Source organism: Aphelocoma coerulescens, chromosome 24 (genome assembly GCF_041296385.1).
Source record: "Aphelocoma coerulescens isolate FSJ_1873_10779 chromosome 24, UR_Acoe_1.0, whole genome shotgun sequence".
In the NCBI taxonomy this organism is placed as follows: Eukaryota; Metazoa; Chordata; class Aves; order Passeriformes; family Corvidae; genus Aphelocoma; species Aphelocoma coerulescens.
The window spans coordinates 1,459,347-1,475,327 of record NC_091037.1 but is presented as its reverse complement, the minus strand read 5'-3'; the positions used below and the strand labels follow the sequence as shown (position 1 = coordinate 1,475,327).

Below are 15,981 nucleotides of genomic sequence, written 5' to 3'. Positions count from 1 at the left end.
GTCCTCGTGCTGCCGGGTGCCCTCCGTGTGGAATGTGCCGTTCCCGGGATGAGGATGTGCCGGGAATGGCAATCCCTTGGCAGCGCAGCTCCGTGCAGTGGCCGACAGCTTCCATCGCCGCCGCCTCCCAAAGATCGGGAAAGCCACAGCGTTTCAGGGAGGTCTTAAAAGAAAAATAAGCCGAGTCTGGTATAAAAATCAGGGCAAGCTTCAGGCTGGACAGCAGCGGGAATTTCCCCATGGAAAGGGCGCTCAGGCCTTGGCAGGGGCTGCCCAGGGAGGTTTGCAGTGCCCATCCTTGGAGGCGTCCAGGGAAGGCCCGGACGTGGCGCTCAGTGCGCTGGGCTGGGGACAGGGTGGGGGTGGGTCACACAGTGGGCTCGGTGGTGTCGGAGCTCTTTTCCAGCCGGGATAATCCCGGGATTCCGTGCCGGGAGCGCGCGGGCGGTGCCTGCCGGTTTCCCGCCAAATTGCCGGCTCGTTTGCATAACCCCCCTCATTTGCATAACCCGCCCACCTGATTTGCGTAGCCCCGCCTCCTCCACCGCGTGATCCCGCCTCCCTCATTTGCATCTCCACGCCCACCCGCGGCTGCGGCGGCAGTCGCGTCTCCGCGGCAACGGCGCCGCGGGTTCGAGGCCCGGCCGCGGCGGGTCCCGCTGTCCCCCGCTGTCCCCCGCTGTCCCCTCGTTCCGCCGCTGTCCCCCGCTGTCCCCTCGTTCCCCCGCTGTCCCCCGGCCATGCTGCGCGACGAGGACACCGAGGCGGATTTCCAGCGGTTCCTGCGCCGCGTGGACGAGGTCGGTGAGTGTCCGGAGGGGCCCCGCCGGGGGGACAGCGCAGGGAGGGAGCGAAGGGAGAGGGAGGAGCGGGGGAAAGGAAGGCAGAAAATCGGGGGGAAAGGGGGAAACTCCGGCCGCTGCCCGCTCTGGTTCGGTTTGTTCAGGGTTTCCCTCGGGTGTGGGGAGGCTTTGTGGGTGCTCTTGCTTTATTGGGGATGCTGAGCCGCTTTCTTTTGTAAATCTCGATTATGGTGACAGAAACTGCAGGTGGCTCCTGGAAGTCACAGGAAATCGACTCTGTAAATGTTTCTGTTCATTTAATGTGTCCAAGGCCACGCTGGACGGGGCTTGGAGCATCCTGCTCTGTGGGAGGTGTCCCTGCCCATGGCAATGGGTGCATTTTAAGGTCTTTTCCAGCCCCAACCATTCCTTGGTTCTATAATTTTATGGTAAAAGCCATCCTGGTCAGCAGTGCCTTCAAAGCAGGTGCCACCTGAACTCCTGGTCCTTTCATGCTTGAAGTCCTGTGTGTGTATATATATCTATTTTTTTTTCTGTGTCTTTTTAGCCAATTTGCTGCAAGGCCTGAATTCAGACTCAGCTGTCAAGGAAGAAGCCATTGCTGAGACAGAGAAAAGGCTCCGAGAGGAAGGAGCCAGCAGGGAGGAGGAGGAGGAGAGCAGGACCACAGTGAACAGAACAGTCATCAACACTTCTGTAAGGGCTTTTCCCTCTGAAATTAAAGCTGGACACAGTTCAGGTCTTGCCTCGTTAAAGGCACAAATGGAAGCTTTCCAGGAATGTCAAAATGTATCAAATCCTTGCCATCCTTTGTTTAAATGTCAAATGGATGATCCTTCTGTGTGTCAATCTGGATATTTCAGATGTACCCAGATACTCCTGGGTGCTCCCTGTAGCTTTGTGCAAGGGTTCCTTTGCTGTTGTGGCTTTTCCCAAAATATTTGTGCTGTGTTTCTGTTTTTCCAGGACATGGCGAGGGCAGAGGCAGTGGATGCAGGTAGGACAGTGCTCCTCTTAGTCTGCCACAGCTCTAAAACCAGTTTTAGAAGGGATGGAGTTCATGCAAGACCTGATGCCAAAGTCCAAGCTGACTTTTGCAGTGGCTTTAACCAAAATTCAATCAGGTTTTCCAAGGTCTTACCAGCATGGTTGTATTTTTCACAGGTAGGAGCCTTGTTCTATTCTGGCTCCTCACCTGAACACTTTTTATTCTGAATTGAAAAGCAAACATGTTTGTTTGCCCCTGGAGAGGAGCTGCAGCAAGGCAGGTGTGCAGATCCTCAGTGGTGGCATCATCATCATCTGTGACAGCTTGTCACCACGTTCCACTTTGATTGCTGTAATGTCCCCTTAGTATTTTTTTTTAATTAAGAAATGACTCAGAAATACCCTAGAAATTGGGGTTTTTTTCCTCTATTTTAATGAAGTTTGTTTTTTGTTTTGTTGTCGTTGTTGTTGTTTGGTTTTTTTGTTTTCTTGGTGGTTTTTTTTTTTTTTTGATTCCCTAAAACGCCACCGACTCTCCCGGCTGGAAGGCGCCTTCCTGGCAGCTTTGGAAAAGGACGCAAAGGAACGAGCCCAGCGAAGGAAGAAGAATGAGCAGTTGGCAAATGGTGATTGCTGAAAGCACTTCAGGCTGGGGCCTTCAAAAAGGACCTGGCAGGGACTGGGGGAGGCACTGCTTTGCTTGTGTGAGCCCAGCCCTGGAGCAGGGTTAGGGATTTGACAGAGCTGTTGCATCCTGCATTTCTCCGCGTTCTCCTCACTGTGGTGCTGCTTTGGGATGGAGGGAGGGAGTCTGGGCTGGGCAGAGAGAAGTGCTCGGTTTTCCCTCTGAAAGAGGAATGACTGCATTGAAAGCCTTGCAAATGATGGGCGGCCTGGAATTCGGGTGGCTCTTCCAGCAGGAGAGCGCAGCCTCTGTTCCCTCAGCCGCCGTTTGGGGGAATTAAAGGGGAATTGTTGTTCTCAATGCATTCTGCTGCTCTGCAGCCCTGAAGGAGAAGGGCAACGAAGCCTTCAGGGAAGGAGACTTTGCCCTGGCCATCCGGAGGTACACGGAGGGGCTGGAGAGGCTGAAGGACAAGCAGGAGCTGTACACAAACAGGGCACAGGTCAGTGGGAGCAAAGGAGCCACTTCTGGCTGGTTTTTGTGGTGCTGTGATAGGATAAAACCCAAACCCATTGTTCTGTTATGTGAGAGTGATTATTCCACCCTGAGCTCACATCTCCTCCCTCCTGGATGTGGTGAACCCCTGCTTCTCCAGAACAAGTGGGGAAAAACCATTCCAATTCACAGTTCTATTTTAATACACTGGGGTTTTTTTAGTGATTCTTTTTCAGGGATCACTTCTAAAACTGCAGAATGAAATATTTGCTTTGCATTCTCTGTTTGCCCTGTGTGTGTGTGGAGTTCTATTAAATTTGTTCTAAATTAGAAAATCCAGGGAGATGGCAGATGAGTTCAGAATGGGAATTACCCTGCAAAACCAATGGCCAGGCCAATCAGCAGCCTAATTTTATTCTTTTTAATTAGCCAGTGTTTGTACAACAGTGAGCAGAAGTTGTTTGAAGGATTCTAATTCTCCTGCCTGGACTATTTTGGGGTTTATTTCAGGCCTACCTGAAGCTCCACGAGTATGAAAAAGCCATCAGTGACTGTGAGTGGGCATTGAAGGTAATTCCTGAACTGTCCAATGGGAAAGACCTCTAAGATTAGCATTGTTTACAGAAATCCATAATTTTGACACACAAATGAACAGGAAAATAATCACCTTTTGGAAACCCTGCTTTCCACCCTCACCCCAAGCCTGTGTTCCTTGGGTCCCTGGGGCAATAATTCAGCATGAAAACTTTAGACACCTCTAATAAAGGGTATAAATACCCTAATCTTTGCTTTGGGCAGCTCTAACTATTAGTCAGAAGGCTGGAAAAAATATTAAAATATTAATTTTCTAAACACATAACTAATAATAATTTCTTATTTAACCCAGTGCAATAAAAACTGTCTCAAAGCCTATTTTCTAATGGGGAAAGCTCACCTGGCACTGCAGCACTTCAGTGAGGTAAGTTGGCTGAATTTTGTGGCCATAGGACCATGTTTTGTTCTGCTTCTGGTGGGTGAGAGGGAGAAAGTTTCAGGCTATGCCTCATTTTTTGTTTTCTCACTGGAACTCTGATTTTTTGCTCCTTGGGTTTTACTGGAAAATTCCCTTTTAAGTTGCAGCAGCAGGCAGGTGTAGGGACTGAGAATATTGGACTTTTTGGAGAGTTTTGACATCTGTGTCTCCATACATTTTATTTTTCACATTTATTAAGGACTGTGGCCCCAAAAACTTTTGGGGTCTGATTGGGATATCATCATCTTATTTTTATCTGAAATTGAGAGCTCTTTTCTTCTCCCCTTTAAGTCCAGGCAGTGCTATGAGAAGATGCTGCAAACTGATCCCCAAAAGGAAAACCTGTTTAAAGGTAAGCAATGGATATTTCTTCCCTTGTTTACTGATGAAGATGGAACAGAACAGAAACCATTTCCCTGCCATGCTTGGTTTCCTTCTGATTTCCCAGCTTGTGTGAATGAGGCCAACTTGGAGGAGAAGAGGGTGAGAGATGAAGAGAGAGCAGCGAGGGAAGTCCAGGCTGGGAATGCTGCTGCTTTATCCATCCAGGAATTGCTGCAGAGGATCAACACCCCTGGCCAGGATATCCTCTACTACACAGCAGGCATCAGGCTTCTGGCAGAAGCTCTGAACAATTGTGAGTATTTGATGCAAAAGTTGTTCATTTTGGGAGTTGTAACCCAGGCAGAGGAGGGCAAGGGAGCAGTTTTTAAAGGAGCAGAGGAACTGTTCCTGTATTTAAAACATCAAACTGGCAATGTTTGATGCTTCAGTGTGGCCAGTAGGTATTTCAGGTGTTTACAGCATTTTGTAGAATTACACTGATGATGTAGCTGAGCTGTTGAGACTTCTTGGGGATTTGGGTCTCGTTTGTTCAGAAGTATCTGTAATTCTCTGTTAAAGCCCATTGAGTTACAAAGCCACTTTTGTGTTTCAGCCTTCCTAAACAGTCTTTCACTTGAAGCCAACAACACCAGGCATGAATCAGAGCAATTTTCAGCTTCCAAGCTGCTGCTACTTCTGCATTCCTGGAGTTTGCCCCCTCTTTCAATGATGTTTTTCCCCAAAGCTGCTGGTGCAGTGACCTTTTCTTTTAGCACTGTGCAGGAAGAGCAGGAGCCTGCCTGGCTGTGTGGATCACACACCTGAGCTGTTTATCTCTGCCTCTTCCAGGCACCGGGCAGACGTTATTTAGGACAAACAATGGCTTCAGTATCCTCAGGAACGAGCCTGTCAGAGGGTAAGAGCTCTCCAGAGGGGACAGTGGGGGCTCCAGCCTGAGGAAACGGGAATATTGTTTTCAAGAAACAGAATCACCTCTTGAAATGCAGATGAACTGATCAGAGGAGAATGTAATACCAGATTTTAGTGTCTGAATGGAGGGACTTGTACCTGACTCTGACACAAACAGTGCTCCCTTAGATGCAGGGAGGAGAATTCATTAATTGCTGTTGTGTCTGCTCTTTCTGGGCAGTTATCCTATCTCTGTGGTGAGAACAGGTTTGTAGAAAAAATCTGAATATAAAAGAACATCTGAAGGCAGTTGGTTGCTCCAGCTACACCCCCTGGTGCTCTGGCCATCAGTGACTGTTTGGGTGTTCAGCTCTGTACTGCAGCCTGAAGAGGAGCATCCCTGGGACCTGCAGCACTGAGACTCTTCAGGGTTCATCCCTATTTGGGGTGGTGCCTGCAAACAGACCTGAGGGATGAAGCAGTCAGAAATTTTTATTCCCTGGCTATTTCTCACTGGTTTGGTGCATCCTCTGCTCTGTTCACAAGCTGACTGTTCTCGTTCAGGGCCTTCTGTGCAGAGAGGAAGAGCCCTGCTGAGGTGGAGCTGTGTGTTTCCCTTCTCCTCCTGTGGCAAGCTGCCTGTGCTGGGAATGGTAAAGCTCTGGAATCCCCACTCATCCCTGTTAACGTGTAATTAATGTGGCATTGCTGGGGCTGGGACTGGGGCTGGCATGGCCACCCCTCTCCCAGAGCACCTGGATCCATCCAGACCTGATTGTAACCGAGTTTTACAGGTCAGAGGAGGTGCTGGATGCAGCCATAACTCTGGCAGGATGAAATTCCCACTCTGTGAGCATTTCACATCCACCCAAGGGGTGCTGAGTAAATGCCCTGTGATCATTGCTGCTCCCAGGATAATACCACTTGTACAATTTTCTGGTTTAAGCAGTTATAGCTGCAAAAAGCAGAGCTTCATAGAAGAGAAGGCTGAATTCTTTTAGAATTAAACCATCAGTAGTGCTTCGGCAGGTACCTGCCTCTGTTTTTAGGGAATACCCACCTGGGTGAGAAATGGGCTGGGGTGGGTGGTAAAGTGGTGCAGGTGCCACAAGGGAAAATACAGAATATTGGTGCCTGTATTGACTTGTGGGGTCCAGCTGATGCCAAATAAAATATTCCTGCTAAAAAAACCCAAAAAAGTAAAATGAGGATGCCAATGTGTGACATTGCTCTGAGATTTTCTCTCCTTTTTCCAGAAGAAAATCAGCGTCTGCTGTTGGCCCAGCCTGAAGTGAGTGCCCAGCTGCCAGAGCTGCTTTCCTCTGGGACACACGAGATCCAGAGGGAGACCTTGGCACTGATTTGTCTCTGCTCAGAGAACGAGAGCAGCAGGAGGCTGCTGGCCAGGCAGGAGCTGAGCAGGTGACCAAGGCCAGGAAAATGCCCTGGAAGGCTGAGTTCAGTGCTCAGAACTCCCTGCCCCAGCCCCAGGGGGAAACTTCCTGAGAGGACACTGAGGCTTCTGCCCCTTTGGGACAGGCCTGGCCTGGCAAAACTGAGAGTTGGCTGTGTGGGGTAGAACTGCAGGAAGTTCTGATGCCTGAAACAAAGCAGGAGGGTGCTCAGTCCCCTCCTTTAAACTTGTGTAGCACTCAGGCAGAGCTCACCCTGCTGCCTCCAAAATCTCCTGGTTTGCAGCTGAGGGTCTCTCCTCATTTAATAATTGGGATTTGTGGTTATTTAATGTTGCCATGACTCACTGAGTGGGAGAAGAAACACCATTCCCTTACCTTTATCCCACTGTCCTGCTGCTTCCTCCCAGAGTTAACCAGAGGAGAAATGTCCATTTACTGCTTTGGAGTAATTGTGGATGAACAGGATTGTTCATTTTTCCTGGGGAGGAAAGGTTAAAGGAATGAGCCACATGTCAGAGGGTGCTTAAAAAAGGCAGATTTAACTGTGGCTTGAAATACCAACAGCCTGAAAAAACAGAATTTTGATCTTTAGTAATGAAACCAAAGCTGACACCAATTTTTGGTGCAGCAGATGGCTGCAGATTTTGATGGCATTTGTCAGGAACACTGATGAAGAGGCTGATGGTGCCATTAGCATCCTGTCTGACTTAATTGTGGCCGACAGGTAATTTAAATTCCTCATTCATTTCTGTAAAGTTGTGCTTTGAGTTGTACTGAATGAAACAGGGACAGGCTGTTGGCCACCTCTGCTGTGAGGTTACTGATGTTTCTATTGCTCTTGTCTTGCCTTTAGCTGTGTTTTTTGCCTAAAACTTTGGGTTTTTATCCCCCCACAGGTTCCAAACCGAGCATCAGGTCCCGCTTTCCAGGGCTTTACTCACTGAGTTGATGGTAGGAATTATGTGAATTTGTATTTCCAGTTTATTTTGGTGTAACATATCCTGTGTCTGCTCTATAGGTGCAAGAAATGGAGTTTGGTCAGGACAATGTTCTTTTTCTCCAACATTTTGTCCTACACATCCCTAATTTAATATTCATTAAAAACTCTGGCCTTGGTTGCAGATTCCCACTGATAGTTTCACCTTCAGTTTTGTGTTGTGCTCTTCTTGATGTGACTTTAATCCCCTGTCAGCAACTGGTTCTGTGACTTTTTCCTTCTAATCTGAGGGATCAGGGTGAGGAGGTGACATTGGGTCCCAAGGTAAATAATCCCTTTCCTGGGTATCCTTATTCCAGCAGCAAATTTAAAACATGTTGGTACAGAAACCTGTGCTGAGGAAGGAGGAAGGTTGGTTCTGCTGCAGAGTGGCAGAGCTGGGAAGTAAAACACTCCCACTTCTCCAAATGAGCAGCAAGACAATAATGACACAACTTCCACTGTTTGTTGCTCTTCTTTCTGAACATTCCTTGCTGGAATTACAGTGCAGCAGCTCTTCTGTGCCCTGAGTGAGTGACTGTAGGAAATGTTCACAGCCTGGGGTTAGGGAACACAAAATCCATCCCTTTTCCCCGGGGCTCTTAAAGCAGGAGATGCATTTTGGAAATGAGGGAAACCTGCAAACCTTGGGCAGCTGGGATTTAGCAGAGAGATCCTGGGATCCCATTTCCCGTTGCCAGAGGGGCTGGCACACACATGTGCTGTTTCCTCGTGGTTTGGTGCGAATTTTCCCTTCCCTCCCTGTGTTTCAGGGGCGCTTCAGGCGGGTGAACCCAGCGGGCACAGCCCTCCCTGTGGGCATGGTGGGCAGCCTGTGTGCAGATGCTGAGGTGCGGGCACAGCTGGCTCGGAGCAGGGAGTGCTGGCAGGCCTGCCTGGTAAAGCAACCTGGGGAGTGTTCCCAGCCCTCTCTCCCGTTTGTCTGCTCCCCTCACAGCCCTGAGACCTTTCACTCCATTTGGGATTTGGGGTGAAGCTCTCAGAGCAGCCCGTCCTCAGTTGTGCCCCTTAAAAGGGTGAGGCTGTGGTGTGAACCCAGTCCTCAAAAACTGAAGGGTCCAGAGGGTGGGAAGGGATCTTTGGAACAGCCCAGACATCCCAAGTTTGGAGTGGGCAGCTTTGGGTACCAGACACAGGAATTTGTGTCACAAAGGTGTCCTTAGCTCTGCTTCTCCCAGGACTTCTCTCCCCCAAGAAGGCTGAGGAAGGGCCTGTCCTGGCCCTGGGAGCTGATTTCCCTGCCCTGCTCTGCACACAGGATGAGTGCTCTGATGGCAGCAGCCCTGAGAACAGTCAGTGTGTGCTGGCAGTGCTGGGCCTGATGATGAACCTGCTGCTTGAATCCAATGACACCATCCAGGTATGCAACTTCTGTGAGTTAAACACAAATGATGGTGTTTCAGGTTATTTTTAAGGGTAGTTCACAATTTAAGTAGGCTGAAAAGTGAAAAAAATGACAGAATTTTCACCTCCACCACCACCTTCTATATATACACAGTTAAAGGGAAAAAACCCATGTAAATTATCTTTCACTTATCTTATACAGTGGTATAAAAGTTTTGTTTGGAATCGCTCTCCAATTGTGCCATGTTCTGAGATGCTGGGCACAGTCCAAAATTATCCAAAACTCAGCATTCCATCAAGAAGGAAGAATTCCCTAAGTTCCCCTGGGGCAGTGCAGAGCTGGTAACTCACTGGTGTCCCCTGATCTCCAGGGGATTCTTCTGTCCATGATCCCATTTCTGCTCCAACCCTCCCAGCCCCAGCTGGACCTGAGTTTTCCCTGTGTTTTCCAGGACTTTGCTGTGCCCATCAGTGGCAGGTGCCTGGCTCTGCTCAGCCATCAGGACGGAAGGATTGTCACAGTAAGTCACCAACAAAAGCTGGCTTGGCCTTTCCTGAGCTCTTCAGAGCAAACCTCTGCCCTGTGCAGGAGGCTTTGAAGCCTGAAACATTCCTAATAGCAATAAAGAAATAATAGTCTGCTTTTATATTCATCATTTTATGGCTTTATATTCATCCTTATATGGCTTGATGCAAGGGGTTTTCACTGTTCTCTTGAAATCTGCTGATAGAAACTCTTACAAACCGTTTCATCCTTAGCAGGGTTTTCAACATAAAACCCTCTAAAAATCAATGGAGAAGCAAAGCAAGAACAATCTGGGTGTTCAGCAGCTTTGCAGTTCTTGTATGGGAATTGCAATAGTGCTCCTGGGAATAGGGTGGGACTCCAGGGAGAGCTGCTCCTCCAGGCAGGAGCAGATGTGGGCTCTGAGTCCCTTCCCTGAGCTCTCAGGAGCTGTTCTGAGCTGTTTCACTTCACTCCGTGCCAGCAGTGCTGGGCTGGTCTCTACCAGGCATTTGTAATTTTATTTTTTAATGAATAAACCCCCAGGGAGTTGTGCTGGTGCCAGTTTGGGCTCATCTCTCCCCGTGCTGAGTCTCCAAAGCTCTGCTGTGCTCAGTCCCCAGGAAACAATAAAAAAGCCACATCCTAAAGATGTTCTTTGTTAGATTCTGTAATTCTGGGATTCCCTTAATTTCTGTGAATTTCTCCTTTTAGCACTTTAATTACTTCAGTCTTACTCTGCAAGAAACAAAACAATTAAGCTGCCTGAACCAATAAACATTTCCTTTTGTTCTCTCTCCTTTTTCCCTCATTTAGAGAGCCACTGGAGTGCTGAGCCGTGCCCTGCCAGCGTCTCCCTCAGCAGTGCAAGAAGTGGTGAAAGGAGGAGTGGTGAAGAAAATGCTCAAACTCTTGAAAGTAAATTAAACTCTCTTTATTTCTGCCTGCATTGTCCATTGAGCAAACCTAAATTCCCTGTGTTTATCCTCCTTTCCCTGGAGGATGTGTCTGCATCAGTGTTGTCCTTGTAACACGCTCCCAGGGTTCATTTTAAGCCTTTTAAACAAATTTTTAAATTCTTATTTTAATTTTTGCTGTATATCTGTGTCCAACAGATGTGGATTATGCAGATCAAGTTAGTCTAGAAAAAATCTGTGGCACTGGGCTCTTGTCAAGGGAGTTGATGGTTTGAAAGGGATTTGGCTGCAGAGATCCAGGGAATTTTGTGTGTTCATTGCTGGCAGGAATTAAATGAGTTTTATGTGATTCTCAGCCTGTGTTCACCTTGAGATAAATGCCTTGTAAAGGTTTTCATTTGATATTTGGGCTCAGGGATGAGGAATACCTGACTCTCCCCAGGGTACCCAAACTGTTGTGGGCACAGTGGGGATGAGCTGTGTTTGCTCACCCTGCTTTAATCCCATCAGGTTGCAGGGCAGCTCACATCCAGCTATGCCATAAAGATCCTTTCCATCTGCACCAAGAGCAGCAGGCAAGCTCAGGAAGAGCTGGTGAAGTGGGATAAAAGTAAGTGAAACTTCTGATTTCCAGGGTTTGGGGTTATTCATGGTTTCCTCCATGGAGATATTTGGCCTGGTATTAAAACCAGGTGGAGCTGGAGGCAGAGGGATGGTCCCAGAGCAGTGTCTGAGGGCTTTTCTGATCTGTTTGCTCTGCTCCTGTGGTACAACACTGCTTGGATTCCTTTAAAACCCAGCCCCAATTAATGGTAACAGAACTACTACAAAGAATGCTTAGATTTTATTTAAATGGCTGAACCTGTCAAGAAGCTGTCAGTGCCTGCAGTTCAACCTGAACCCCAAGGATTTTCTCTCATTAAAAGCCTTTCAGAGCATCATCTCCCTTTTGTGCAGCCCAGATTCCTCTCACTGTCAGCTGCAGACTGAGCTTTCATTCCCTCAAATCAGCAGCAACACTTCACTCTCATTCTCTCCACCAAAACTCTGGGTATTAACCTGTGAGCAGGCACTGATGCTTATTTTGTCAGCTCTGTTTGCCAGAGGAAGCCTCACAGATGAGAAAGCCGTGGCTGTGTTTTTTCTAGACAGTGTTCAGTGATCTCTAAGTGTTTCAGGATCTCTGGCCTGAGATGTTGCTGCTGCTTTCAGGTGTCAGAGCCAAAGCACTCTGCTGTACTTTGGGGCAGGTCTCAGATGAGCTGAGCTGCTTTGGTAGCTCAGGATGTACAGAAAGCTTTTTTTATGTTTCTTTTTCCAGCTGTTCTTTCCACAACAGCGTTTCTGGTTTAAGGCATTCAACGTGGCACGTTCAGTTCTTTGTGAGAGACACATCTGGGCAAGTGCAGCTGAGGCAGCCTCCTGAATGCTGCAATTGCCATGAAATTCCCTTGCTCCCTGAGGTTCTCTAGGAAAACAGCACCAAACTCACTCCCTGCAGACAGCAGGGAACGCCTGGAGCAGCTCTGAGTGCGTCTAACAGCGATTCCCTCTCCTGCCAGGGTTCCAAGTGCTGCTGAAGCTGCTGGAGTCAGAGAATGAGCTGATTGTGGGGAATGCAGCTTTCTGCCTCAGCCAGTGCCTGCTCATTCCCGGGGCTGCGACTTCCCTGCTGGATTCCAACGTGGTGCTGCTGCTGCTGAGGCAGGCAGGGGGTGATGCCCAGAGAACCTCGGTGCAGGAGAACTCAGCCATTGCCCTGGGCAGGCTCTGTAAGGCTGAGCCAAGGTAGGGCCAAAAACTCACTTTTTTTTCTTCCCTTTTTTGTTATTAGGTGATAATCCCCGAAAAACCAACCCATGTAAGTCTTCCTTCTTGTGATCCTGTCCCCAGATCCTGCTTTAGGGCTCCTGGGGTGTCAATTATCTGTGTCACACCTTTCAAGGAGTGCATTTACCTGTGCTGGAAGAACAGAAGTGATGTTAGAAGTCTGTAGATCCCAAATGAGCAGTAGAGAAAGTATCAGCCCTGAGATTCGTATAGCAGCAGAAATATAAAAGGGAAACACCTTTTTTGCTTAGATTTGTCAATCTGAAATGTCATCTATTTGAAGAATATTATCTATGTGCCTTTCTGAGGGCAATAATAATCTAGAAACTCTATATTAAGATTATCTGTATTAACTCTGTAGTATTATTATCTAGAAACTTTATTTGAAGAGGAATTTATTGAACATAGCATTAAACACCCCTGGAAGTTTGGGCAGAGCAGTGGAAGCTTTAAAATTTTACTTTTTACTCACCATCTGTTCCCCCTGTTGTCTTTCCAGGCACATTCCTCAGCTGAGGAAGCTCAATGGCTTCTCCATCCTGAACTCCTCCATGAAGTACGTGCACAGCAGCTGAACTCTCCGAAACCTTCCACAAGTGCCCTTCATTGCAGGAGATAAGAATGAGAATCTTTTTTACCTTTGTTAAGTATGTTAAAATTGTTAAATTCTGTTCAGCAAGGCACTCTGGGAAGGGCTCAGCTGCAGATCGGGTGGTGGGTTGAGAGCTGGTTGGGAGTTGTTGGGAGGGTGAGGCAGCGAATGCTTGGGGAGATGCTTGGGGAGGTGCGAGGACCACACGAGCAGGAGGCTGTGGGGCAAAGGGACTCGTGAGCAACGACACCGCAGTGGCAGCAGCTGTGCTGGGGTGATTTTATGACAGTTCTGTATTCCCCCGTCGTCTGCTCGATGCCCAGGAATGGGTCCTGCAGCTTTAGCTGGGAATTCCTGGGCGCGGTGTGAGCTCACCTCCCCGCACTGCTCAGCCCGAGCAGCGCACAGGGACAGTCACATTTCCTGCTTTTGGCGTTAGCCGAGGCAAGAGGTGTTTGCAGGACTGCACACAGCAATCCTCTGGCACCTGTGGTTCTTTTCGGAGCTGTTCGGCCTGGCTGTGATCCGAGAACCAACCTCGGACCCCGCGGACCCCGGCCCGGACCCGGCCCGGACGCAGCCACAGCACAGAGCTCGGAACGCGCCCGCTTTCCCCACGGCGAGGAGCGTTCACATCTTAACACTGCCTCGTCTGTTCCCCGTGCCCTGCGGGCACCCTGCTTGTTCAACACATAGCGTTTCGGTAAATAAAGAGCTTTCCGCACTCTCCTCCAAGAAATTCCTTTCGTCTCGGTGGGGGAGGGAATGCCGACACTAGAGAAGACCTTCCTTTGAGGATGTTTCCTCCTAAACTTGTCTCAAACCGAGACAGCAGCCAATGAGTGCCTCTCTCAGTTAGGTTTCAGTTAAGTTCTGTTAAGATTTGGTTAAATTCTGTTGAGTTTAGAGTATAAAAACCTTGGTTTGCTACAATAAAATGATCTTCTTCTGAGGTATAGGGAGGTCTGTGTGTCTTTGTTCCCCATTGCTACACTTCATATGACTTTCTTCTTGAGTTTTCTTTTCTTTAATAAAATTAATTCAAAGCATATCGACTTTCCCGTGGGTTTTTGGAGTGGTTTTGGCCCCCCACAGAAGCCAGTGAAACAATACCAAGAGGAAGAAGTTCATTTATTATCTCAGCTACCAACTAAAACAACACCTTGCATCTATGGCCATTTACTAAATTGATGTCATTTATTAAAGCACAGACAGCATAATACAATGTGGCTCTTTGCTTGTCTTGGTTTTGAACACGAGAAACAGAAGAATTTGTTACATTTCTGTGAAGAATAAGCACAGGCCAGTCATGTTTGACTTTAAAATGGCTCTTGATCTCCCCTCCTTGGCACCTGGCGGTGTCAGTGCTGTGGGGAATCTTTGTCCCCTCAGAACAGGGGCTGACAAATTCTCCATCACCTCTTTTCCAAAAGCAGCTGCATCAGCTTCCCACTGGGGAAGAAGGAGATTCTCTTGCACTTGGGACGGGTTTTTCTCCCCTCTCAGTGCAAAGCATGAGGTGGATAATCTCAATTTAATAATCTGGGGGGGTTTTGAGATCCTGCCACTGAGCTCCAGCCTGCCCAGACAAACAGGTACCAAATCCTGAGGGGAGGGCTCAGGAGCTGCACAAGTGCCAGGGATTTTCCTTCCCAGGGAGTGGGAAAAGCTGCAGTGCCCTGACCTTGGTTCCCACAGGGAGGTGAGGGGCACGGCTGGCGCTGGAAATGGGATCTGCCAGCCCCTCACTGCTGAGTTCCCTGCTGGACTCCCCTTTCTCAGCCTGGAGAATGGGTTATTGTTGTTTCCCTCGGGAGCCATCGCCTCTCCCTGGCTGTCCCTGCTGTTCCCAGCTGTCATTATGGGCCTTATCTGCCTTTTGCTCAGGTTTGTACTGCCCTCGGACAGCCAGGGCTGTGGCAGGATGTTCTCTCCTGTCCCCTCAGCCTGTCTGCAGGTTTGGCTCAGTGTTTGTGTGCCTGGCACTGAGAGATCCCTGCTGGGTGCTGCTTGCAGCTGTTCCCTGCTTCCCTTCAGGGGAATATTTACAGGGATTTGGGGGCTTCATGGCTAAAAAAAGGGGTGTAGCTGTTGATTGTGCCCAAGAAGCCTCAGGGCTCTTCTTGGGCTCTTAGGAAGGTCTGAGTTCTGGGCTTGTTTCACTGTGGTTTTCATGCCTCCCCTGGGATCCAGGCTGATCCCTGTGGATGTTTTTATTGGCACAAACTGGCAAAAAAAAAAAAAAAATCAGAATTCTAGAATAGTTCAGTTAAAAAGAACCTACAACATCACCCAGTCCAGGGCTGAACAGAAGTCAAAGTGTGCTGTTCAAGGCATTGTACAAAATCCCCTCTCCAAGAAGCCTTTCCAGGATTTTACCCCCTTCTTGGTTAAGAAATGCTTCCTAATATCCAGTGTGAGCCTCCCCTGATGCAGCTGCGAGCCATTCCTGCCAGTCCTGTCCCTGGATCCCAAGGAGAAGAGCTCAGCTCTTCCACATCTCCATGTCCTCCATCTTTTCCATCTCTTCCACATCTCCATGTCCTCCTGGGGAAGCTGCAGAGAGCCAGGAGGTCGTCCCTGAGCCTCCTTTTCTCCAAACTGGACAATCCCAGAGCCCTGAGCCTCGCAGGAGGCGCTTCCAGCCCTGCCCCAGCTCTGTTCCCCTCCTCTGGGTGCACCCAAGCCCCTCCACATCCTCACCCAGCCCTCCAGGGAGTCTTTTAACTCTTCCCCCAGGGCTGCACAAGCACCCTCTCGTGTTCATAGTCACATTTTTCACCTTTTGGATGGAAAATCCACCTGAACACTCTTTGCTCTTTTGTTAAAAACCAATTGATTCCAATTGGCGCAGGGTTTTTTTCCTGGGTCAGGTTATTGGTTGGTGTCTGGCCTAAGCTCTTATAAAGTAACCCAATCCTCTGCCTCTCAGAGCAAGCAGCAAATGCCCATTGCTGGGAGGCAGCAGAGGCTCCTCAGGGAGCTGCTGCCAGCTGGGATATTCTTTACTGGGATGGCTCAGGAGCTGCTCCATGAGATGCAGGAAAAATTCCCCATCTTTATCCTGCTGGCAGCTGGACTGTTGGATTTGTCTGGTGAGTGATGGGAATGTTCGAATCTCAAAATTTGCTGCTTTTCTGCCTCTTTTGCTCTGTTCTTGGTGTTGTGCCATCAGCCTCAGGTGTGGGACAGCTGTGGGATGAAGGAGCAGCTCCCTGTTTGTGCA

The 15,981-nt window shown here is 48.7% G+C and overlaps 1 protein-coding gene across 1 annotated transcript; it reads left to right on the top strand.

Moving 5' to 3' along the window:
• Nucleotides 1-740: 740 nt before the first annotated feature.
• Nucleotides 741-13,689, top strand: TTC12 (tetratricopeptide repeat domain 12). Its single transcript, XM_068994559.1, has 20 exons — nt 741-804; nt 1,351-1,499; nt 1,770-1,800; nt 2,339-2,416; nt 2,796-2,917; nt 3,421-3,480; nt 3,797-3,868; nt 4,214-4,274; nt 4,371-4,559; nt 5,096-5,162; nt 5,720-5,808; nt 6,412-6,577; nt 7,467-7,521; nt 8,320-8,445; nt 8,826-8,927; nt 9,364-9,432; nt 10,233-10,334; nt 10,844-10,943; nt 11,896-12,121; nt 12,663-13,689. Exons 1-20 carry the CDS (start codon nt 741-743, stop codon nt 12,736-12,738), a joined length of 2,004 nt encoding a protein of 667 aa, XP_068850660.1. The 3' UTR covers nt 12,739-13,689.
• The last annotated feature ends 2,292 nt before the right edge of the window (nt 13,690-15,981 follow it).

Excerpts from the sequence above, each read along its gene's own strand:
- TTC12 (XM_068994559.1), top strand. The coding sequence starts at position 741 with ATGCTGCGCGACGAGGACACCGAGGCGGATTTCCAGCGGTTCCTGCGC. Across the intron at positions 8,928-9,363 it reads AATCCAATGACACCATCCAG|GACTTTGCTGTGCCCATCAG; the intron begins GTATGCAACTTC and ends TGTGTTTTCCAG. Across the intron at positions 12,122-12,662 it reads CTCTGTAAGGCTGAGCCAAG|GCACATTCCTCAGCTGAGGA; the intron begins GTAGGGCCAAAA and ends TTGTCTTTCCAG.